The 24,449-nt window shown below is 34.3% G+C and overlaps 3 protein-coding genes across 4 annotated transcripts; all 3 read left to right on the top strand.

The window, feature by feature from the left end:
* The first annotated feature begins 5,371 nt into the window (after positions 1-5,371).
* Positions 5,372-7,458, top strand: LOC121802369 (GSH-induced LITAF domain protein-like). Its single transcript, XM_042202036.1, has 3 exons — positions 5,372-5,765; positions 6,948-7,074; positions 7,161-7,458. Exons 1-3 carry the CDS (start codon positions 5,536-5,538, stop codon positions 7,242-7,244), a joined length of 441 nt encoding a protein of 146 aa, XP_042057970.1. The 5' UTR covers positions 5,372-5,535; the 3' UTR covers positions 7,245-7,458.
* Positions 7,459-14,880: 7,422 nt separating this feature from the next.
* Positions 14,881-19,001, top strand: LOC121801902 (zinc finger protein CONSTANS-LIKE 14-like). 2 transcript variants are annotated; one of them, XR_006050697.1, is made up of 6 exons: positions 14,881-15,897; positions 16,254-16,454; positions 17,136-17,362; positions 17,454-17,584; positions 17,927-17,994; positions 18,241-19,001. XR_006050697.1 is itself a non-coding variant. In XM_042201361.1 (4 exons), the coding sequence occupies exons 1-4, from the start codon at positions 15,130-15,132 to the stop codon at positions 17,554-17,556; spliced, it is 1,299 nt and encodes a 432-aa protein (XP_042057295.1). In that variant the 5' UTR covers positions 14,881-15,129; the 3' UTR covers positions 17,557-17,909. The 2 variants fall into 2 exon arrangements, 1 of the variants encoding a protein (XP_042057295.1); XM_042201361.1 differs by lacking the exons at positions 17,927-17,994; positions 18,241-19,001 and having other exon boundaries at positions 17,454-17,909.
* Positions 19,002-22,684: 3,683 nt separating this feature from the next.
* LOC121801901 (leucine-rich repeat protein 1-like) lies at positions 22,685-24,409 on the top strand. The gene is made up of 7 exons (XM_042201360.1): positions 22,685-22,873; positions 22,947-23,079; positions 23,161-23,232; positions 23,596-23,739; positions 23,816-23,887; positions 23,972-24,043; positions 24,124-24,409. The coding sequence occupies exons 1-7, from the start codon at positions 22,810-22,812 to the stop codon at positions 24,194-24,196; spliced, it is 630 nt and encodes a 209-aa protein (XP_042057294.1). The 5' UTR covers positions 22,685-22,809; the 3' UTR covers positions 24,197-24,409.
* Positions 24,410-24,449: the final 40 nt, after the last annotated feature.

Here is a 24,449-nt window from a genome sequence, read left to right as displayed (position 1 = left end):
TACATTGACTGGTACGACAACAGCGCTCTATCGCGCACATCGCTTAAGCTCTCGCCGCTTCCCTGCTCCCTCGAGCACTTCGCGTACTTCGCCGAGAATAGGTTGACTTGCTTTTTCACCTGATCCCAGTGCTTGCGGAGCTGCTCCCTGTGGCGCTTGTACGCGCTCGGCAGCTTCGCCTCGTTGTAGCGCTCGGCGATGCGCTCCCAGTACGCAACCTGCTTTTGGTTGTTCGCGAATACCGGGTCCTCCGAAATATCCACCCAACACCTCGCCACGACGAGGGTTTCATCCGGTTGGTAGTTCGTCCTCCCGGGGGCGTACTCTTCATTAGTTTCCGGAGGTGGCACCTTGTACGCCCGGTGCCGGTTCCGCTTCTTTCTGGCGGGGGCGGCGACGGGAAGGAGCGGCGGGGCGAGTTGGAGACGGCTCCATGTCAGACAGACCGTACGAATCCGTACTGAATTCGGGATCGTACTTCGTGTTGGAGTCGAACAACCGATATTCGTCAGGGTCTGTACCCGGCCAACGTGCACCACCCCCAAACATCGGACTATTCGGACTTAGGTATTCACCGGAATCCATTTTATAGTGTAATTTAAGTGTGAAAAAGTGAATGGAAAGGTTATAAATGAAGGTGGGGTAGAGGGTATTTATATAAATAAATACCCCAATGTGGGCGGACGATGCCCTATCGTCCGCGTATCTTTCGCGGACGATGCATCGGGCATCGTCCGCGCACCCACAGTGGGCGGACGATGGAGCGCCCGAGGCATCGGGCGGCCTATCGTCCGCCCCATTGCGGATGCTCTAATTGGAGTGTTATACATATCTATTGGGAAGTTAATGCATTTTTCTTTGTTAATATATGGAGGTTTTGGTTTGAAATTTATGTTTATTTTTACTATATGTGTTTTTATATTTTAATTTTTAATGTACAAAACTTTTTAGGAGGTTTAACTCTCCTCTTTTTCTTCTTTGATTTTCACCATTCTTTTTCTTCTAATTTGTGGCGAAAATTTTCGTTGATGCTCGTCTATCGATAATTGAAGTAGAAAGATTAGGACGGATATTTTCTTACTTTTAGTGACGTTCAAAGCAACGATATTTTCTTACTTTTATCTTTTTAGTGATGTTCCAAGCAACGATATTTTCTTACTTTTTTTTCATATTATCTTTTCCAACTCATGAAATGGTAACATATGTTTCTTTTATGTACTCCATGAACACCACGAAAAGATGGAGTATTTTTTTTTATGTATATGTCCAATTACTATGCTGTCTGAAAGATTCTCAACTCATGAAATAGTAAGATCTGTTTCTTTAGTTTAGTTGGAAATAGTAACTTCTTTCAAATAGTAAATGTTCCCCCATTTGCCACCAAGGTTAGTATTTATGACGCAGGTGAAAATCATTAATTTCAAGAAATTGTTAGTTTTCTAATGAATTTCATAGATATTGTTTCCAATCAAGAATTATATTGTAATTATGATAGCATATTATGATAGCACGTTTCTTGCTTTCCAATATTATTACTCTTTCTATCCTATATAAATAGTCTTTTTTTTTTATAATTTTAGTTTGTCCCATCAAAATAGCCTATTTTTATTTTGGCAAGTTTTTTTTTCTTATAAAATGGACTTCATTTTCCACTAACAATAATTCAATCACTTTTTCTTTCTACATCCCTCATACTTTACCAATTTTACATTAAAACTTGTATTGTTTCCAAAGTTTCTTTTTTAGGGGACGGAGTATATGATATGCTAGGGTTTTATGCTATTTTTTAATGCTACTATTATTTATAAAATAATGAAATATGACTCTAACCTTAGTGTAAATTGAAACATTCTTATTTTTTTACACTTACTTTCTCATAATCTTTATCCATTTCTTTATGAAAGATGCTTGCGATATAGTGACAGATGAAAATGGATTCAAGTGGGAGTGGCCAATCTCACTTCTGGCATGCGAGTAGCAAAAAATTGTTATATTCGAGTTTTTGAGCTGGTGTCAACACAATGTGCAACAATTTTTCCCACACAATCACATTTTCATTCGATGCGACCCCATAGTGAATGTTTCCTAGATTAGCCATTGGTGTGATGATCTCTATTCAATTTTATTTTATATGACAACCTTCTTTATTGTAAATTGAAACTCTCTTAGTTTTTTATACTTCTCATTATCTCTTTCTTTTCATTCTCCACATAAAATAGGTTTTATATCTTTACGAAAAGATATTGTGTGATGCACTGACAGATTGAGGTGGGCTCACATGGGTCGGCCAATCATACTGTTGGCATATGAGTATCGGAAAATTCTATTAAATTTGAGCTTTCGAGCTGGCGTCGACACAGTGTGGGGTAGCTTTGCCCTGCGCAATCACATATCCATTCGGTGCGACTTCACAATAAACATTTCCTAGATTTATCATTAGCGTGATGATCTATATTCAATTTTATTTGATAGGGAAACCTTCTTTATTGTTAAATGAAACTGTATTACTTTTCTATACATATATATTTCTCATTATCTCTTTTTTCCCCACAAAAATTAGGTATTTCTTTATTATAAATATATTGTGCGATGCACCGTCAGATGGGGTGGGCTCACATTGTATGCGCCAATCCCACTGTTGGCCCACGGGTGTTGATAAATTCTACTATCAAATTCGGATTTTTTTAGCTGGCGCTGATCCAATGTGCGACTACCCTGCCCCACAAAATTACGTTTTTATTTTTTGCGACAACAAGATAAACATTCCAAGATTAGTCATTGATGCAATTATCTCTCTTCAATTTTTATTTTAAACAGTGGAATTGTTGAGTAACATGTTATGCATAGGAACTTTCATACTAAAAGATTAATTGATTTTTCTTATGATTATTAGTAGAGCTTATGATTCATGTAACGTGACAGAATGTCTCGAAATCAGTTTTCCATCTTTTAAGGTATCATAAAAAAATAAGCAATAATTACAGGTGTGAAATTGAAAACACAGTACCCGAAAAGAATGCCTGGGCGTTTTTATAGATCAGTTAATTGTTAGTAATTTTGTCCTAATAATTTACTCGTAGGCACACTTATATTTTGCATATTCGCCCTTCATTTCACTTGTATTTCGTTTCCCACCCTTGGAATAGGTTTTGTAATCTTCAAAAAAAAATATTTTTTTGATATAATTATTATTCAAATCACATTTTATTTGTGAATTTCATAACTTCCCACCATTGAATAGGTTTCGCAATCTTCAAAAATATTTTTTGATATAATTGTTATTCAAATCACAATCCTTTTGTGAATCATAACTTTTGAAATTGATATAAAAGTTATATTAGTACGTAGTTTTTAATTTTCTCAATTATCACTCAAAATCAAATCATATCATTTTGATAAATCGGTATCACTTTAAGCAATACTTAAAATAAAATGACATCGGTTTGTCCAAAACAAACATCACTTTGTTGAAAACAACATCATTGTAATGTTATACCAGTACTATCGAAAAAAATGAAAAGTTTTTTGGTTTTATATTATAGTTTCTAAAGTTATAAGATTATGATGAGTCAATGAAAAGTTGGTGATTTAAATGATAATTATTTAATATTTTTATTTAATTATAAAGTCTTGCTCAAATAAATAAATACGGAATACAAAAATAAAATAAAAAAAGAATGTTTGTTGGTGTTGGTAGAAGTAGAGTAGAGGAGTGGGTGAATCACGAGATGGTGGAATGTGTGAGAGAATCAGAAAAGGACGACTACCATAATTCGTAATTTTCCGCATGTGGAATCTCTTCTCAACTCTTTTACTGAATTTTCTGACATCTAAGACCTATCTCTCTCCCATTCTCCTCAATTATTCCTACTTTTTCCCTTTTTTTACTCCCAATTAACCTCAAATTCCATTTTATATGTATGTAAATTCCATTTTATTTAGGAATATTCACCCCTAATATCATGGAACTTTTAAAAAGTTGGATTTTTTTCACGAATTTTGAAATTTTCAAATAATATTACGAACTTTACCCGGAGTTTGTTATTTCCCAGTAATGAAAAAATTCAACAGTGAAACTAGGGGTGGAAGGAGTGATCGCTCCCAATACGCCATAAGAGTCTAATTTCTCCTTAGGTACATCGGATGATTGCTTTACCAATTTGTAGAAATTGTGTTTTTTTTAAAAAACACATAAACAACATATTTTTGAGACCGAGACTGAAAAATTACATTTATAGGAGTATTATGTAAAATAAATAAAAAAAAACACTTTACCCTCTTCGTTGGTTTGATTTAGACTACAAGCCATTTATCTCTAATAAAAAGAGTTTCCCAAAACACTGTCTTGTATCTATCACCTATTGAATCTAAAAATTGTCATGGCTTTTTAAACTATATTTAGGCAAACACCACTAAATAAAATAAAACCTTGTTGAGTTAGACCTAGTACCTAGAGGTCAAACTTGATTCATGAAATCGTATAAAGTTGTTAATATTCTCTTTTTTCATTTCAATATTATTTCCTTGATATCAACAAAAGTTGATGTGATCATTGATACTGACGTAATGGGCCTCTTATTATTGGGCCAAATAAATGACCTCGTTTTCATGAGAAGTGCGAAGAATAATTCCATTCACTCTGGGCCCATTTTTAAGATATACCTTCAATTTGATTTTTTAGTCATTCCATTTTCTTTAGGAAATAAGAAGGCTTTTAAATTGTTTAATTGCCCTACTATTCTCTACATGTCCCATGAAAATATACACTTGAGAACAAATTTTAACCCATGCTCCTTCCGTTCCTGAAAGTTTATTCCATTTTTCATTTCTATTCGTCCCACAAAATTTGTCTCATTTCACTTTTCACCATTTTTTGTAGTGGACCACATATTCTACTAACTCATCCCTACTTACATTTTATTATAAAATTAATACTCATCCGTCCACGAAAAATATGACACATTTGTCATTTTTAGTTGTCCACAAAAATAGGACACATTTAAATTATATGGACCCCACATTCCACTAACACTACTTATCTCTCACTTTTTCCCTTTTCTCTTGCTAATAATATGAATTTCACATTCCACTAACACTACTTCTCTCTTACTTTTTCCCTTCTCTCTTACTTTATCAATTCTACATTAAAACCCGTGTCATTCACAAAGTGCCTTATTTTTCATGGACGGATGGAGTATATAAAAGTATGACTCACATTCAACTAACTTTTTCAATTAACTTTTTATTGAATTTCTTAAAACCTGTGCTCGGTCAGAGTGAGATAAAATTTAAGGGACGAATGGAGTATTTAATAAAATAAAAAAAGGAAAATAATTAAAGTACGAGAGGCAAGTAGTCAACATTTTTGCTTCTAGAAGCTAATCCAATATTCAAACTTCGTAGCTCCTCTCTTACTATTCTCCTCTCTTAATTTCCCTACAAAAATCATCGAAACTTCGCGATTACGATCAAGTAGTTGAATTCTTGGCGATCCGAGCAACTTTCCATCGCCTCTGAAGCAGTATTCGATAAACTATGGAAAAAGCGGCGAAGAGCGAAGAACCCGCGATTGGGATCCCGTACAATTATCAGCCGCCATTGCCGCAGCGTTTCTACGTAGAGAATCCACATCAAGCTGGCGCCATCCCTCCAAACGCCGTCGTTGGAGACCCCAAAGGAATCCCCCTTCAGCAGACTATCTACCGCGATACCCCTGCGCCCTTCAATTGCCCTTACTGCGGCGGCTCCGGCGTCACCACCGTCAAGTGAGTGAACCTGTTGTCCTCTTTCTATTACTTGTGTATTCTGTGATTGTTTGTTTAGTTATTGCAATTTATGATTACGCACCCCTTTATGCGGAAGTATGATAGCCCTAATTTCTAGGGTTTATGGATTGGGATGGAACCTGCTAATTAGGTTAGAGATTTGGGATAGCCCTAATTTCTAGGGTTTATGGATCGGGATGGAGTCTTCTAATTAGGTTAGAGATTTGGGGAAACTGTGGTTGATCGCTTGATCTTAGATTTACACTTGTTGTTGCGAGAAATCGATCGAATATGATAGCCCTAATTCATAGGGTTGATGGTTTGGGGTTGAATCTTCTATTTAGTTTAGAGTTTGGGGAAGCTGTGGTTGATCACTTGTTCTTAGATTCACACTTGTTGTGGCTAGAAATCGATGGATTGATCTCAATTCTCAGCTGAACATGAATATACTCCGTGTGTCGTTTGGTTCCCCCCACGGATTGGATGCGGTATGGGAATTCTGAATTGAAGAATCTAGTTGTTGGATCATAGCTTAAGCTTTTGTACAAACACACCAGTTTCCCACACCATTTAATTCCCTCCTTGATGAATTTATAGACAATTAACTAGGAAAAGCAGTATGAAGATGATAGAGTCCAAGTAAGATATGATAGTAATGTTTCCAGATTGGAATGAAATCTTCTGATTAGTTTAGAGCTTGGCAAAACTGTGGTGAGCAACGAATCGATCACTCTCAGTTGAACATTGATATACATTGTATGTGGTTTGGTTTTCCCCCATGGACCGGATCAGGAATGGAAATTCTGTATTGAAGAGTCGTTCGATCAAAGCTTAAGCTTTTGTCCAAACAATCAAGTTTCTTATTATTTAATTCCTTGTTAAACTTATAGGCAATGAACGAGCACGGGCTGTATGTGCTCAAATAGTGAAAGTAAAATTCGGTATATTCAATGGTGGACGCAAAAAAATTGTCTCGGCAGGGGTTATATACTCTAAATATTGAGTTCAAAATTTCGAGTCAATAATATATTTGCTCTGATGATAAGGGCTTTCCTAATTCCTACAGGAATTCACACAATGTTATATGAATAGAAAAAATGAACTCTTTAGCTTGGTGAATTTCTTTTACCAGATGGCTTCTTTTTTTTTCATTTTGCTTACCTTGATTTGGTTGTAATGCAGGTCTAAACCAAGTTTAGCTGCAGTTGTTGGTTGCATGATGCCTTTTATGCTTGGAGTATGCTTTCTATGCCCTTCAATGGATTGTCTATGGCATAAATATCATTATTGTCCCAGCTGCAACGAGAAGGTTTGATTCGTTATTTTTCTTAACCTATTCAACGAGTTTGCCGTATGCCAATTCTTGAGAAAATTTTGCTTTTGCTCGTTTGCTAGGTTGCTGATTTTGAGAAGTCTGATATCTGTGCTGTGATGGATCCTCCACATTATATACAAGGGAGCTTTGCCTTACCCGCGTGACGTGATGAGGCCTGTATCGCTTTCAACCCTATGCAATTTCTATATACTGTCTACAATCTTCAAATAATTGGAAATTTCCACACATTTATATGCATGTGTTAGTGAGAGTGTATATGTTTGTAACAATTTGTTGAGTTGAGTCTTGTATATAAACCATCATCTCTCAACCCTTGCTTATTACCCAAATTTCTTTTGATGCATATTTTGTTTGTAACCTCCCTTCCACCCCTGCTTGGAGGCATATAGAATCTTAAAAATCCTACTTCATCTGTCTCTCTATGTAGCTGAGTCGTACTCCTTTTTGGGTTGTCTAACTTTAGTGGAGTCATTTCTTTCTTTGACTAAAAGTAACCTATTTTTCCTCTTTTATTTTATCCTCTCTTCACCTCTTTGCTTTTTTCCTTTCATACTTTATTATTTCTTCACTTAACTCACTTTTAACACAATTTATTAAATTACGTGCTGAAAAGAAACATCTCTACTACATAAAGACGGAGATATTTCTACATATGAGATAATAATTTCAAAAATAATACTTCATTCGTCCCGCACTATTCGCACCTTTCCTTTTGGGCACGGAGATTAAGGAATGAGTGATAGACAAAGTCAACAATTATGGCTGTAGGTATAAATTGTTACTAAAAATGGAAAGAGTGCAAATAACTTGGGACGCCCGGAAAGGAAATAAGTGCAAGTAGTGCAGGAAGGAAGGAGTACTTCATATGTCCTAAAAAAATAGACAAACTTATAAATGGCACGGATTTTAATATGCAATCAGTAGAGTAAGAGGGATTGGGAAAAAGTAAGAAATAGATAGGGAAAAAGTAATGAAAATAGTGTTAGTAGATTGTAGGGTTCATATTGTTAGTGGCGTGTAGTTGGTTAAAAACTTTTACTGCATTCTCAATCAATCTTGTTTAGCGTTAAGACTTCTTTAAATAGTAGTACTATTTCCACAATATCTAGGCCGATTGAATAACTTTTACTACATTTTTGGCTTTTGATGTTATAATCCAACCTCAGTAATCTCGAAATCAACCTATTTAATATTGATAGCTATTTCATTAGCTTATTTAATTAGGGCAAATGAGTGAAAAAATCGAGATAAATGAAATTATTATTATTATCATCATTGTAAATGAATCGTGCCCACCAACAATTCGAAACATACTTTAGTGCAACAACGAACAATATATCATCAACAATCAACTATACTTTCATACACCAATGAATCACACTTTAGCATATTAATGAATTATAGTACTTCACTACAATAACGAATCATATTTCAACACATTGATAAATTATTATACTAGTATATACTTAAATACAGCAATGGATGATTATTATGTTGAAGTATTATACAAAGTACGCCATATTCATGTAATTATATTCAGTTAACATATGCTATATTAGGATTTTGTCAAAATCTTCATAAAATTTTATTTAATTTGATTATAATTAGTCAAAAAATTAAGAGAACTATATGAAATTCAAAATTATGAGATATTTATCCTCCCTCCTATATCAGTTGTCACATATTAAATGACCGAATTAATTAAGCCTTGTTATTAAATTTAATTAAATTTGTGCTGACACATATCATGGTCTCGTCTATCCAAAACTCATATCCAAGGACTAAGGTTTTGTCTTAATTATTTTTTAAGAAAAGGATAACATTTCTTAACATAATTCTATACATATACAAGTTGTGGAAGATGATTTATTCATCTAATCAAATTATAAAGTTGTTGAACTAATTTATAACACCAACCGTTTATTATTAAAACTGGGAATATACATGGGCTGCCTGCCATTTCTATGCTGGCTTGGCCCATTATAATAGTGTGTGTAGTGCTATTTAGTGTCCATATAAATATTCATGGTGACTAATCCATTACCACATTTTTTTAGAAATTGTTATTTAATACTACTATAATAAATACCAAAATGTTTTTATTTGATTAATATGAAAATATTGAATAACTGGTTATTCCAGGTTGAAGATTGTAATAAAAAATTAGTAATAATAAATTATGAAAAAATAAAGTTAATTTGTTTTATAATTAGTTATTTTTATCATTATGAAAAATATTTAAGCAATATTTTTACTCCATACTGAAATATTCTAAGATGTTTACCTATAACACAAATTGATTGAATATAGCTTGATTGGTCATATATAAATGTATAAATTTCAAATCAATTGAAATATAATTAATTTATATTTATTTTTGAAAATTAGCTCAAAAATAAAATTAATATTGAATGTCATACCAAGAAACCAGAAGTTATTGATTGGAACACACACCGTTAATCATCATGTGGTTAACAATATCTCCAAAATTAGATCTTAATAGAGTTTTTTGACATTTATAAATCACGATAGACTCATCGAACAAATATATAAGCCATGTCATATCAATAGTATATAAAAACTTAAATATTACTGCTTCCATTTCATAGCAGTAAAGTAAAAGTAAGAGTGAAAAAAATAGTATGAGAAATTAATAAATAATAAAGAAAAAAAGGATAAATCTTGAGATGTATAGCTAAACAAAGAGTATTACTAATACCAATATTATAATAGATCATGATTATTTTAATTAAGTAAATACGAAATGACCAAAATGGACATGATGAAAATGTCACGCGTGACGTAAGCATACCTAGGGAGCCGCAAAAATTTGTCTTAGAAAATGTCCAAAATAAAAATTAAGGCAGCTGTTACCGATACATTATTGCACGTGATTTTATTTAAATTTTAAATACTGCTTGTCTTTATACAATAGCATATCATAAAAATATTCTTTTTGTAAATACATATCTTATACGCAATAGGCTTGAAAAGTAATGAACTTTTGTTCAATTTCTATTCTACAAAGACATATTGCTCGTGAATTTGATCATTCTTCTCAAACACATTAAAAAATAATTCAACAACTAATCAATTTGAAACATGTGTTTATCAAATCATCAGCATATTATAAACGAAGATTCAATATATTTTGTCAAGAGAAAAATTTTATATATTAGAAATTTATGATTTCACAACTAGTTTTTAAAGTTGGACGATGGTCAATTTTTTTTGATAAAGGCGAAAAAATTTCTCCTCTAACCAATAGATATGGCTTTGAATTTGTTGGCAATTGAAACTAAAAATATAACATATAACTGTCTCACATCGGTGTCAAGATAAAACTTAAACTAGTATATAAGTCTCATGGGCCCCTCCTCCTATCACCAATTGGTTTTAAGATGGAACCCATGGATTTCTATCATGGTATCAGAGCGGGTTGCCGACTGTGGGTCAAATTTAACTGACCCAGCAGTATATCTGGACTTAAAAATTTGGGCCAAGTGGTCCAACCGATCGAAAAAAAAATTGGGTCGATTGTCCAATCGATTAGAGAAAAGTCCAACCCCTCCAAGGTTCACCTTGAAGGGTTTGAGGGAGGGTGTTGGCAATTGAATCTAAGAATATAACATATAACTGTCTCACATCGGTGTCAAGAGAAAACTGAAACTAGTATATAAGTCTCATGGGCCCCTCCTCCTATCACCAATTGATTTTAGGATGGAACCCATGGATTTCTATCAGAATTATTACATGCACATGATAAATGAGACTATATTAGGGGTTTAGGGCAAGAGAGTTTTTCCCTTAATTTTTCTATGATTATATTTTGTCTATATGATTAGCATAATTAAATTAAAATTAAGTAGTTTCTGTTTAAAGTAAAGTGCGTGGCATTGTCAGAGTTGAGTGTTGGTTAATGAAATGAATCTTACCCAAAATAAAAATAATGGTCCCATATTTTCTCGATGACTGCTTTTTGTCAATAATTTAATTTTATTCACTTTGACCCATAATAATATATTATCACTGCCTTTTCAGTTCTACCTTTTCCACTATCTGGAAAAATATCTGTCCCTCTATCTTATATCGCTGTCAATAGCCACTTGTTACAACTATAATTTTTACACCACTTCATAAATCTTCAATTTTATTCTAAACAGAACATTCTTTTTTTTAAAAAAAAACTGATTATTCAACTTTTAGAACTTGTTACAACTCTAGTATTTATCATGATGGGGAGAAGTGATCATTCAACTTGTAGAACTTGTTACAACCATAGTTTTTTTACAATGATGAGGAGAAGTTTTGGAAACCTATTTTGCAAGTTTGATAAAAAGTTTTGGATATCTATGTTGTATGAACTCTGAAGATATTTAAAAGGTAGAATCTATTGACACGGGAGATATATTGTGTTTTGGTATGTTATGTTAGCCTTTATTTTTCCATGTGGCTTTGGAATGAAGTACGTACAGGGTGTTTCGGATATGCTGAAGCTGAATTTATTGATCGTGTTGTAGTTGGCTCGTTATTTGCTTCTTTTTTTTATAAATAAAAGACTCAAACCAAGGATGGTGAGCATGAGTTCAACAACAACACCCCAACAAAAGTATAAACCAGTCAAAACCAATGAGAAAACCAAGTTTGAATGCTAAACCAAAAAGCAAAAATAGGCAAACAACAACACTCAAATCTCACACCACAAGCAACAAACCACCAAACAAGCAAAATTAAAAAATCTTTCTAACAAACCGAGGACAAGACAAATATTTTTAGTGGAACAAAGAGAGCATTACTTTTATAATAAAATGTGTTAATAGAACGTGAGATTCATTTATTAAATAAAATAAAAATAATAATAAATGAGACACTGTTGAACTGACGAATGGGATATTAGTTTGATTTGAACTAATGCAGGAACATATCACATTGGATTAAAGATAGGATTGTATGTACAAAAACTATTAAATTATTATATTTTGAATCAATTAGTTGAAATGGCCGCTTCATTTGGTTTGACATATTCACGCATGTCAAATCAAATACTTAAAATCCAATTACATTTTTTAGAAAAGAATAATAAAATAAATCCAATTATAATTTTTTTAGATGATTAGAAAAGAATAAAATAAAATAAATAATTCATTGAATTTCACCACACGAAACATCGCTATATTCAAATTTAGGCTGCCATTATGTTATATGCTATGCATTTCAAACTTTAATTATGCAAAGTTGGGATCAATTCTTCTTATCACAATTTTGAGCTTCACCTTTTAATGTTGGCAACGACATTGTTATTATCCTTTTATCATTGACCACATCATTTTCCTTGAAAGAATAATTCAAAACCTCCATCTTCCTATTAAATCTAATAATTATAGTATTTTGACCAAGAGTAGTTTATATATTACTCTTTTCTAAAAATTAAGTATTATGAGAAATTACTAACACATGCAAAAAAACATTTTATTACAAGAGTTCACGAACAAAAAAATATGTGCTTGATGAAATTATTGGAAGAGGCATATATATATGGACCCCTATAAAGATTACATCAATTAGAGAAGATAATGTCTTATACTTATCCACAACAATTATTTGTTAGAAAAATTAATACTCCCGACTAATGGCATATATATTGAAAAGTCGATTTCTTTTGCAATCTTTCATTTTCGATCCAACAAAACCATCATATAAAGACACAAAATTGAAGACGTAATTATTTGTATTGATTTTTTTGAAAATATCCAAAATTTATGACTCAAAGAAAAATGTTATTAAGCTTAGAACACATTTTCCATGAGTTAAATCTTAATATTTTGTGTTTATGTGACGTTTCTATTTATATTCTTTAATTTTAGTTGAGATAAATAAAATACTAATAAAGCTTTTTTGACGCGGTGGTGTAGTTTGAAAACATAAATTGTCTTACTATTTAACTAACTAAAAATGTCCTTTATCTGTTTTTAGTTGGATCTTGATTCTTGCACTCCAAAATACTTACATTTCATACATACATAATGTTCAAGGACACTTATGTAATTTATTTATTTGAAGCTTTAATCAATATAGAGTGTATAATTGCTAATTAGTGTGGAGGAAATATTATTATGCAATATTATTTTGTTCTTGGGAAATATGGACAAGAGTGAACTTTATGGACATGCTTATTAAATTAACATTACACCATTCCACAATAGTGGTCTATGATTTTAAGTTAGGTTGCCGGAACTTAAGATAAATTGTAATTGCGTTACATCAATTCGACTTAGGTTGTGAAATTTTGACACATTTGTCGCAGCGATGATTCCATAAAATGGCTTCAGGTTTTCTTTTCGGCTAAAGAAGATTGTCGTCGACTCCTTGGTATCGTCTATTATTGTATAAGCCGTTGAAGCATTTGTCTTCTTCGTAGCTATCTGAATCATGAAATTCCCTAATTTTCTATTGTCTTCGATCTCCCTATATATGTATTGTTATTTTTGTTAGCTAACTCGAGGTCGATTTAAAGCTAGTTAATTCTTCAATAAGATTTATCTACTCTCATTGGTCCGGTCACTGTCTTCTCCTCTATTAAATACTAGTAGTAACATTTTAAGTGCAAAAAAGAGAAATAATATCAATTTTATACAATTGATACTACAGTATTAATTATATGAAATTAGTACAAGTTGAATTAAATGTTAATCATGGTTTCTTTTTTCATGAAAACGACAACAATGAAATTCTCATTACCACTATAATGTCTTTGCTTTTACAAGTACACAATCAAGTTTTATTTGGAGGTGATTAGTATGCACTATGCAATGCAATTAAAATGTTTATCATTATTTTAATTTTGTTTTTCATCATACATTCACACATGCATATAATGTTCAAATATAAATTAATTTTTATCATAAGAAAATGCAATATTAATTTTTCAATTTTTAAGATCTATAGTGTATGTATATCTTGGTTCAATGAACGCAACACCCGGAACCGAATTCTTTAGAATGCCAAAAATCATTTTATTTTATTTTTTGAGTGCATTTATCAATTTTATTGCAATTTAACTAATTGTTTATACTCATATTTATAGATTCCAAATGAAATGCTCCTTCTGTCTAGTCCTGTTTGAAGTGAGACATATTCCTTTTTAGGCCGTTTCATAATAAGTGAGATATTTCTTTCATAGCTAAAAGCAAAACTTTATTTCTCTCTTATTTTATCATTCTCTTATCTTTTCTCTTTATTTTTTTTCATTATAAAAAATATGTGTCTAAAAGAAATGTCTCAAAGTGTAATGAAATGGATAGAGTATTATTTTTTTAAATTTCGAAGTTGATCATTTGTGACATTACGGAGAGAATACCTATTGGGGAACGGAGGGATTAGTGAGCTAAGGACACGTGGCGATGTACATTTTATTCCCTAGTGGACGGAAAAGCAGAATACTGTCGGTAAAGAAAAAGGAAAAAGAAAAAAGATGCCCATGCCAGCTCAGCAAAAAGGTAAAGATATTTTACAAGTGGTCCCCACTTCATACACCAGGAAAATTTAGATCGTAATACAAAATTACCGTTAATTATAGGAGTAGCAATTAAATTTTTTTTAGAGTATTTAAATTTTAATTATTAATCAAGTTGGTACCAATGTTAATTAAATTTAATTGATCTGGTTTAAATATAAATACTCTTACTCCATTATTATTTTTATTATAGTTATTATTATATTCGTCAAGTCCACTTGTAGACTGAATAATTAATTATGGTATTAATTATACATATAAATAACAGCTCCTTCTCCTTCATCTTCCTCCTCTTCTAGCTGCAAATTTCTTCCACCAACACTCTCAATTCACTCTCTATTCACTCTCAATTTCCAAAGCAAATCAAGCTACTTTTGCGAATCAACCGATTTCATCTATGTTCCTTCATTTTGCTTCCTTGTTTCGAGGTTTTGGCACAGATCTATTACTGCAAAATCCACTCTAATCGATTAATCAAAATTTGCGATTTTGTTTTTTTTTCTCGAGAATTGGCGATGGTTTCGTGCGATTTCTGCGGCGAGCGGCAGGCGGTGCTCTACTGCCGCGCGGACAGCGCGAAGCTCTGCCTGTCGTGCGACCACCACGTGCACTGCGCGAACGCGCTCTCGAAGAAGCATCTCCGCTCCCAGATCTGCGACAACTGCGCCGCGGAGCCGGCGTCGTTCAGCTGCTCCACCGACGGGCTCGTGCTCTGCCAGGACTGCGACTGGGACGCGCACGGCAGCCGCCTCGTGGCCGCGGCGCACGATCGGTGCCCCGTCGACAGCTTCTCGGGAGTTCCGTCGGCGTTCGAGCTGGCCGCGGCCTGGGGGCTGGAGATTGAGGAGAAGAAGCCGGCGGAGTACGAGTGGGGAGGGCTGCTGGATGAGCTCATGGTGCCGAACGCTAGCTCGGTGATTTATTCCGACTGCGGCGGCGAATTGGTGAAGAAGAAGAGGAATCCGAGCTGCGGGAAGCAGAAGCAGGTGATTCTCAAGCAGCTGATTGAACTTTTAGCGGACGGCGGCGGCGGCGGTGGAGATGGGGAGGATGTAGGGCCGGGGACGCCGAGCGGCGGCGCGTGGCGGCAGGAGAGTTTTTGCGGACAATTTGAAGAGCAACCGCAACAGCAACAGCAACCGCAAGCGCAAGACGAAAAGCAGCAGGAATTGGCGCAGGGCGGAGGGTTTACGTCGTTGCTAATGATGCAGACGCCGGCCAATCAGAAGGAGGAACGCAACATGTTGTGGAACACCACCACCGCATGTGATCACAGCGCGCAGGTATTTTCCAGATCTGCTTTTACCTGCGTTTGTTTATCAGTGACGAGTTTATTGTATGCTTATTCTTCTTTACCTTCTCCAATTAAATTGGAATCTGATGAAAAATTTTCAGATTGTGATGGTATTTGATGCTCTGCTAAGTTGCATATTATGCCAATTAGATCTAGTTTTTGCAGGAAATCTATTAAATTTCAACAATGCTAATTGGAGAGGGAGAGGGTGAGGGTGGGTGTTGTTCAGAATGCTGATTTTCAAAGTGAAACTAACTATCTTGTTGTTCCTTTGCTGCACATGGATGTATCTAATTATGTATTATCTCTGGCGCATTGAAATATTTGCTGTGCTTGCTTCTCCAGATATGGGACTTCAATCTGGGACAATTGAGGGGCCATGAGGAGTCTAGCCCTGTTGAGCTAGAATTTGGCGGGAACAACATGTACACTATGAAAAGTTATGGGGAGCTACTGAAAGAATCATCCCTGGCCAAGAGAAGAGGGGTGGACGTCTCTGGAGTGAACTGTTCTATTGCCCAGGAAGATAATATAATCCCCTTTAACGTAAGCATTTTTACTCGATCAATCTTTCATCATCTATTGTTGATGTCCATTGCTCCTAATCATTTGATGCTAATAAGTAGACAATGCAATGCTGCCCGTCCTGTCCATTTATTTTAGCCCAGATTTCTGAATGGTCGTGCCTTTTGACAATTATCATCTTAGACTAGGAAATATGGGTTTGAGTTTGGATATTCTGATTTTATCAATATTGTAGTACTTACGAAATAGATCATGGTCTGTTTTTCTAATTCAATTTGTTTATCCTTGTCATTGTAAGGTCATCTGGTTATGAGTTTTATATTTTGACATAAGCAAAGAGTGAAGATAAGAACTATGCAAAATCTGGATGTGACTGCCAAATCCTAGTTTCTTCGAATCGTGTTCTTTGATACGCTTGCTAGTGGCCGAAAAATGTTAATACATGCCATTTTTCCTGTTTTCCTGTGACAGACTGATGCTAACTATGCATCCTGGTCTGTTACGAAATGACATCAATATAACACATACCCAAAAGTATCAATAAACTCTTAATTCTGCTCCATCGTCCTTTTTATTTGCTAACATTGTGATGGGATCCTGGAAAAGTGGTGGAATTAGCAGAAATAAAATCATCTTACATTCCTATATTCTTTCTGCTTAAGTTTTTAAAAATTTAAAGTTCTGTGTTGTTGTCAAATCCAGAGTGCCACCGATAACCGGACACCAAGTCAGGGGCCTGCTACATCAGAGAGCAATAATGTACCTGCATCAAGGCCCGAATCCGGTTCCATGGATATTCAGTTCATGAGTCAGTCTATTCTAATGACAAATGAAAGTGCGGCTGCTATGTCAAAGAGTGACATCGAGCTTATGGCAAAGAATAGAGGCAATGCTATGCAACGATACCAGGAAAAGAAGAAAACAAGGAGGTATAGCTACTTCCTCTCATTCTTTTCACCACAAAGAAAATATTCAAATCCTAGGAATTTCATTCTGATATATTACGACATTCGTGTGCAGATACGACAAGCATATAAGATATGAATCAAGAAAAGCAAGAGCTGATACTAGGAAGCGAGTGAAGGGCCGATTCGTCAAAGCTCAAGAAGCACCAGCTGGATGAGTAGTGTTCATAGTTGACATCTAATTTTGTATGTATGTATGTATGTACGTAGGTGCTGCTTAAGAATATATGTATAATCACCTAGCCATCGTGCCGCTCTTCCAAACAAGTTGTTTCTTTTTTTTTTGCTGTTTTCATAATTTTATCGTGTCGGATTAGGTTGCGATAATAGAGCTAGTGTCAGTCCCAGTTATGGGCATGAGTATGAATATGATGATTCTTGTTTTGGAGCCAACTTAGTTCCAATTTCATTAGACATGCTGTAGTTTCCAACAATCACAGCATATGTATTGTAGCTTGAAATTGTATCTCTCTCTCCATTTATTTGTTATGGTTGAAGCTTTCTCCTGTAATGGTGAATTTTTCCCAGCTTAATTAATGCAGATACAGGAAGCCTATTTCTGCATTTAGTCGAACGGCGTCGGCATGGGTTTGGAGGTAAGGATTGAATATGCTTGATGGTGTATTTAATTTGACATGAAGTCTGTTTGAAACTTCAAAACTTAGTCATTAAGGCATTCAACAAACTACTATAAATGAGGTCCCCATAAGTATCTTGAGAAGCTTTCCTTTTCCCAGAGGTGGGACTTGGGAAACTTGTGACCCCTCTCTCTCTCTCTCTCTCCATGTGACTGCTTTTAAAGGCATTTGATGATCTATTTCTGATCCATCATTCATCTTCAGGTAGAGGAGAGGATGAAGGAGATGCCATTGTATCTTGTCAACAACTTTATAGGAGTGAAGATGAAGAAAGGGTTGATAAACTTGTGCAATGGAGAGAGCTCCGCCTCTGTTCTTGATGCCCGATCGGCTTGCTTGGCCGAGGGAGAAAGAGAGAGAGAAAGGGGGAGAGGGAGAGAAAGGCAGCCAACTTTGGAGGAGATGATCCTGCAGTTGGAGATGGAGGAGAAGATGAGCAGGAGGAGCAAGGTAGAAGCGCACAGGATGTCGTGTGTGAGCAGCTGCGACATTCTTAGAAGCGCGAGGAAGGCGCTGGATCAGTATCCCCGATTCTCTCTGGACGGGAAGGACGCCATGTACCGGTCATCCTTCACGGGGGAGATGGAGGCGGAGAAGAGGCGGAGGCGGCTGCCAGCGGTGGTGGGAGGGGAGAGCGTTATCTGGTGCAAACCCGGGGTGGTGGGGAGGCTCATGGGGCTGGACGCCATGCCGGTCCCCTTGAATACGAACTATAGGAGGGAGAGGCTGAGCGCTATCATGAGGCAGCAGAAGGAGGCGGAGGCCGAGCGCCGGTGGCGGCGGAGAGGGGTGGTGGGGTCTTGCTCCAGAGCTGGATATTGTGTTGTCAAACCAAATAGTGAAGGATTGCTTCATCACAAGAGATGGAAGGGATAGTGTTGTTGTTTCATTTGTATCATGCTAACTCAATTCAATATCTAGATGATAGAAATCCAACTTAGTTATTAAGACGTTTCTCTTAATTAGATAGTAGAGTTTTCTTCTTCGAAATATCCGCTACTTAAATAATTGTTGAAACTTTTTAAATATTAAGAGTTAATTTATTAAGTAATACTATTACCAAAATTGGTTTTCCCTCAACACTTTGTTTCCAAATTTCGCAATATATTATTTCGAAATTTAATTATTTATTACAAAATAATTATTTTAATAATTAAAATAATTCAAGAGTAAGGTAGCCACGTGAAGCTAAACCAAAGGTACTTTTTAAAAATGTTCAAAGATAATTTGTTAAGAAGAAAGAATCCCATTGGTAATCAATAGTTTTTTTTTAACAATTTTTAAGGTATGGTTGGATTGTACTATGCTTTTTTTAATTTTATATATATGTATTGAATCAACGCATTGGGCATTGCCAACTAATTTGTAAATGAGTTTTTAAAGTCCCACAAAATTAGGTAATATTATCATTGTTTTTATCGGCTACCAACGAAAGTGCATAATAACCTTTCACAATATTCCACTTGATATCCCCTTATTTAAAATTAGACTCTATTTTTCATTTAATTTTTTTAGTAAAAATCTAATTATATGCTAAACTAATTATACAAAATCCCCGAAATTAATTTTTTTTTAAATGTACTATAAATTATTTCTTTTTATTAAGTTGGGCTTTACAATATATAGAAGATTCCCAATTTTGGGCTGGTTTGGGCTCATTTGTAAAAGATACCGGGCCATTTTTTCCTCATTCAATCAAGTAATCCAATAACTAAATAAAATAGGGGTGAACAAAATATTCTGTAAAATACAATTATATCAAATTGAAACATGCAATTCAATTCAGATTTTAACGACCTAATTTATTTTTAAATTGTTTAGTTCATCTTGAAATTCAATTTTTCAATAATGAACTAAAACGAATTAATAATGATCTTATAAGTCTTCTGCACTCTTATTATGATTTGGTATTTATTTGGTTTCGCTTTTGACTCAATTCCAACTATCACTTTTAACATTGATACTTTATTTAATGCAACATATATAAATGACATATCTGCCTCCCTAAAAGAATGTAATTGATCTCTACTTTATATAAAGACTGTATGTGTTATACATTTTTTATTTTTTTAATATAAAAGAAAAGACTCAAATTAACAATGATAGTGAACATGAGTACAAGACCCTCAATAAGAATTTATTACAAAAATAAAAACCATAAACAATAATAAAAGCAAAAATTCAATTTCCTACAAATCCTGAGCCAGTGGAGGGACACTCGATAAAGTCAGAAGCACTCATGCAATTTTTTGGATTTTCTTAAAGCAATTTCATTACTTTAGATGAGATAGTAAAGCAATTTCATTAACAAAAGTTCAAATTATTTGGTCTCTCACGTAGTTATAAGATTCAATTAGATCCCTAGCTAGTTGTATGAATTTAATGTAACATGTTTTCCATTATCGATTCCTATTGTGATTTCTGAATTAAAAAAAGGATGAATGGATGTATTAGAGTGTGTGAATGTATGTCGATTTATACTTTTTTTAAAATAATATTTAAAAAAAAACAAATTAGTAATACAAAATTTTCATAGTTAAATAAATAAGTCTATATAATTAAATGCTTATGTCAAATTATTGAATCTTAAAATGAAATCCAACTTATGCAGATATGGAACTCACACAATCTATTGCAGAGTCCCTATAACAAAACATTAAATAAAATCATTCTAAAATGAAAGAAAAGTTTGTTTCAAGTTGGAGACATCAAAACAATAATAAAAAAACAACTACTACAAAACAAACAAGTACATCCAAACTTACCAGTGTCATGACTATCAAACTTATTAAGTTTTAAGTTTATAAAAAAATTTCTCACTTGGAATTTAAAGGAAAAAAATTGAATTTAACTTTAATTATTATGAAATTCATATATGTACATGTTGCTAAGGAATCACAACATTATTTTATTTGAATCTCAGTCCAGTATTATTTATGAATGAAAACTTAAATCTCTTTTTAAAAAAAGAACAAACATGCTCCTTAAAATAATGAAGAAAAAGAAAAAGTGTTGTGATCAACAACCTACAAGATTCATACATACTTAATTTTGCAATATTTTGCACCCTAAATTTGGTAAGCAGTTAGCCATACTTTTACTTATATACTATGTGTGACACACACGTGTGTATCTAATCGTTTCAGTAAAAAATTGCTAAATTGCAAGCACATTTTTTTAAAAAAAATTGTACTAATAATATAACTATGCAGCCACATGACACAACTTTTTAATAATAGTATTAGTAGGGATGTCAATCGGGACGGCCCAACGGGTTTCGGACCAATCCTACTCGGGTTGCGGGTCAATCGAGTGCGAGCTAATCGAGTTGTATTTTTTCGGGTTATACAAGTTCAACCCTAACCCTACAAACTCGGGTTTCAGGCTAGCCCACCGAGTTGCTACCGATAAAATTAATAAGTGATCAATCCAATAAATAGCGATGAAAGTTAGTTATATTTATAAAATATAAAATATTTAATTATGATAAATTTGAGATATATGCTTAAACTCAAATATAAACATGATCAAATACTAATATCTCAGATTCGTGCAAAATGAAACATAAACATATTTCGAGAAATTTTAAAGCATGTTTTACAAATTTAAGTATTTTTTTGAATTTGAAGTTTCCAATTTATTTATCTATTATTATATTAATAAAAATTTAATATATGATTTGTATATTGAATATAACATTGAAAGTCATATTTTTTAGTCATCTATATTATGAAAATAATCAATGAAGTGTCGAATTAGGAGTCAAACAAATAGAACAATAGAATTTTATCGGGTTTTCGGGTCAGTCCATCGGGTTTTCGGGTCTGGCCCTAACGGGTTGCGGGTTAATCGGGTGCTGGCTAATCGGGCTGTAATTTTATCGGGTTGAGAATTTTCAGCCCTAACCCTATAAATTTGGCGGGCTGTTCGGGCCAGCCAACGGGTCGTGGGCTGCACTGACGTCCCTAAGTATTAGTATGCATTAATTAATAATTCTATTAATACTTGAACCGAACTACATTTAATTGTTTTTATTTTAATAATTTCATAATAGTTAAAATCTAAATTATTATTTATGCGATTAATTGCAAGTGAATTTGAACAGGCTAGATTATATTCACTGCTCCTTTCAACTAAAGAGAAACATAATTAAAAATACAAAGAATCTGAAATCATTGAAGTAGGAATATGAATACTAATAACTATGCAGTTTTGCAGGGAAAATGGTAAAAAAAATCTTAGATAGGAAACTGCCAAAGCTCTGCTGTGATTCCTTTTCTTTCGTCATTTTTCACTATATGGTAAAAGCAAAAGAAATTCATACGTAAATAAAGCATGCTAGTTTGGAAACAGATCCTTCTACCACTTGCTCCTCCACAATAAAAAAGGGTCCAATTGTTTTGCCCAAATAGGGAAAATGGTTAAAAAGTTAAATCCCAATTAACAAAAAATGAGAACATGCACAATCTTGAATTGGTAAATAAATAGCCATCTATTGAGATTTTTGAGGCCACCATTAATAATTATATAAAAAAAAAAAACTCAAAACACACACACACTGTGTGAGTGATACATCCACAGCCCCACAGTCGCAGTGAACAAACATATACTGTGTGTTGTTGGCTTCAAGAATTGACTAATCCTTTTTAATGGCTCTATAAATTCCCCAACATGGATTAGGATTCCTTGCCTTTATATTCCTCTCTTTCTCCTCAACACAAAAATATAACAGTGACACACACACACCCCAGTTCACACCAATCTTTTTCCAAGATGGCTCTGAGGATTCCACTCCATCTGTTTCTCCTAATAGTGCCCATATATGCAAATTTAGAAGGTAAAGATTCAATCTTTATGCAACACATGTGAATTTGGTTGATGATTTTGATGTTTATTTCTGTTGGGATTAGGGGATGCTCTTTATGCATTGAGGAGGGCTGTGAATGACCCAGAAAATGTGTTGCAAAGCTGGGATCCTACCTTGGTGGACCCCTGCACTTGGTTTCATGTCACTTGTGATGCTCAAAATAGAGTTACTAGGCTGTAAGTACACCCTCTCTAGTCATGGGAGTTTTAATTTCAAGAAAAAGTTTTGATCTTTGAGTTTGATTTGGTAATTGGCAGTGATCTTGGAAATGCAAAGCTGTCAGGGAAGCTTGTTCCTGAGTTGGGGAAGCTGGAGAGGCTTCAGTATCTGTGAGTGTAGAATTCTTGAATTCATTTTTGAAAATAAAATTGAAGCATGCATAGTTTTCTGGAATTTGTTAGTTCAAGATGATGGATGAATGCTTCTTAATTAGACCCTTGAATTATTATGTGGAGTACTGTTAAGGGGTTATTAATTATGATTAGAAAGATCATTAAGATATTAACAAGGAGGGTTAATTCGTCAGATTAGTACAATTAACATGTTTAAGATAAGATATAAGAGTGTTTGGGAAATGGCCCCCCAATGCAACATTGATGGATGCAGTGTAGTGTTATTATCTGATAGGTATGAGGTCAAATTTAGCATTGATGAAGCATTCATTTGATGGGAGTTTTGGTTGGTGGTTGTAGGGAACTATACATGAACAAGTTGATGGGGCCGATTCCAGCTGAAGTGGGACGGTTGAGGAGTCTCGTGAGCCTCGATTTGTATAACAATAACCTCACTGGCTCCATCCCTCCTTCGCTGTCCAATCTTTCCAATCTCAAGTTCTTGTAAGTTTCATCAATCCAATCTCAACCAATCACTAGTTGTTATGCTTCTAACGTTGAGAAACACCGATGTGTTTAGGCGACTAAACGGTAATAGACTGAGCGGGAGGATACCGAGGGAGCTCACCAAGCTTGGAAACCTCAAGATTCTGTAAGGGGGCAACTTTTGAAGCTGTTAAAGACACAATGTCTCTAGTTTTACATGGATTCTGAACTGGTTTCCTTGTTTCTGCAGCGACGTGTCGAATAATGATTTGTGTGGTACTATTCCCACATCTGGCTCATTCTCAAAACTCACAGAAGAAAGGTACTGATGCTGCATTTTTCATGTTTTGAGTGAAACAATCTGTGTGTTTGTGTTTCACTAATTCTACATTTTTGTTGCAGTTTTATGAACAACTCGAGATTAGAAGGACCTGAGCTGATGGGGTTCGTGAAATACGACGTCGGAGGGTGCTAAGGAATCTGTATAATTATTTGATAGAACTTTGAAAATGTCATTCTAGTTTCTAAGTAGTAAAGAGGGCCTTGAATTGTCTAGTTCGATTCTCATGAGACCACTTCTTTACTTGAAAGATGCAGTTTAGGAAACTTGTAGATTCTATAAATATATCATCTCATGAATTATGTTCAGTTTGATGAATAATAAATCTGATGAACATTTTAAAATTAAGTTGAAGACCAGAAACTGCATTTCTTGTGTACGAGGAAAA

The sequence above is a fragment of the Salvia splendens genome, chromosome 5 (assembly GCF_004379255.2).
Source record: "Salvia splendens isolate huo1 chromosome 5, SspV2, whole genome shotgun sequence".
Taxonomy (NCBI): domain Eukaryota; kingdom Viridiplantae; phylum Streptophyta; class Magnoliopsida; order Lamiales; family Lamiaceae; genus Salvia; species Salvia splendens.
Note: the sequence above shows the minus strand (reverse complement) of the source record. Positions and strands in the feature narration are given on the sequence as shown.

Coding starts and splice junctions, on each gene's coding strand:
- LOC121801902 (XM_042201361.1), top strand. CDS start 15,130: ATGGTTTCGTGCGATTTCTGCGGCGAGCGGCAGGCGGTGCTCTACTGC. Junction 15,898..16,253: donor CATGTGATCACAGCGCGCAG/GTATTTTCCAGA, acceptor TTGCTTCTCCAG/ATATGGGACTTCAATCTGGG. Junction 17,363..17,453: donor GAAAAGAAGAAAACAAGGAG/GTATAGCTACTT, acceptor ATTCGTGTGCAG/ATACGACAAGCATATAAGAT.
- LOC121802369 (XM_042202036.1), top strand. CDS start 5,536: ATGGAAAAAGCGGCGAAGAGCGAAGAACCCGCGATTGGGATCCCGTAC. Junction 5,766..6,947: donor TCCGGCGTCACCACCGTCAA/GTGAGTGAACCT, acceptor GTTGTAATGCAG/GTCTAAACCAAGTTTAGCTG. Junction 7,075..7,160: donor GTCCCAGCTGCAACGAGAAG/GTTTGATTCGTT, acceptor CTCGTTTGCTAG/GTTGCTGATTTTGAGAAGTC.
- LOC121801901 (XM_042201360.1), top strand. CDS start 22,810: ATGGCTCTGAGGATTCCACTCCATCTGTTTCTCCTAATAGTGCCCATA. Junction 23,080..23,160: donor CAAAATAGAGTTACTAGGCT/GTAAGTACACCC, acceptor GGTAATTGGCAG/TGATCTTGGAAATGCAAAGC. Junction 23,233..23,595: donor CTGGAGAGGCTTCAGTATCT/GTGAGTGTAGAA, acceptor TGGTGGTTGTAG/GGAACTATACATGAACAAGT.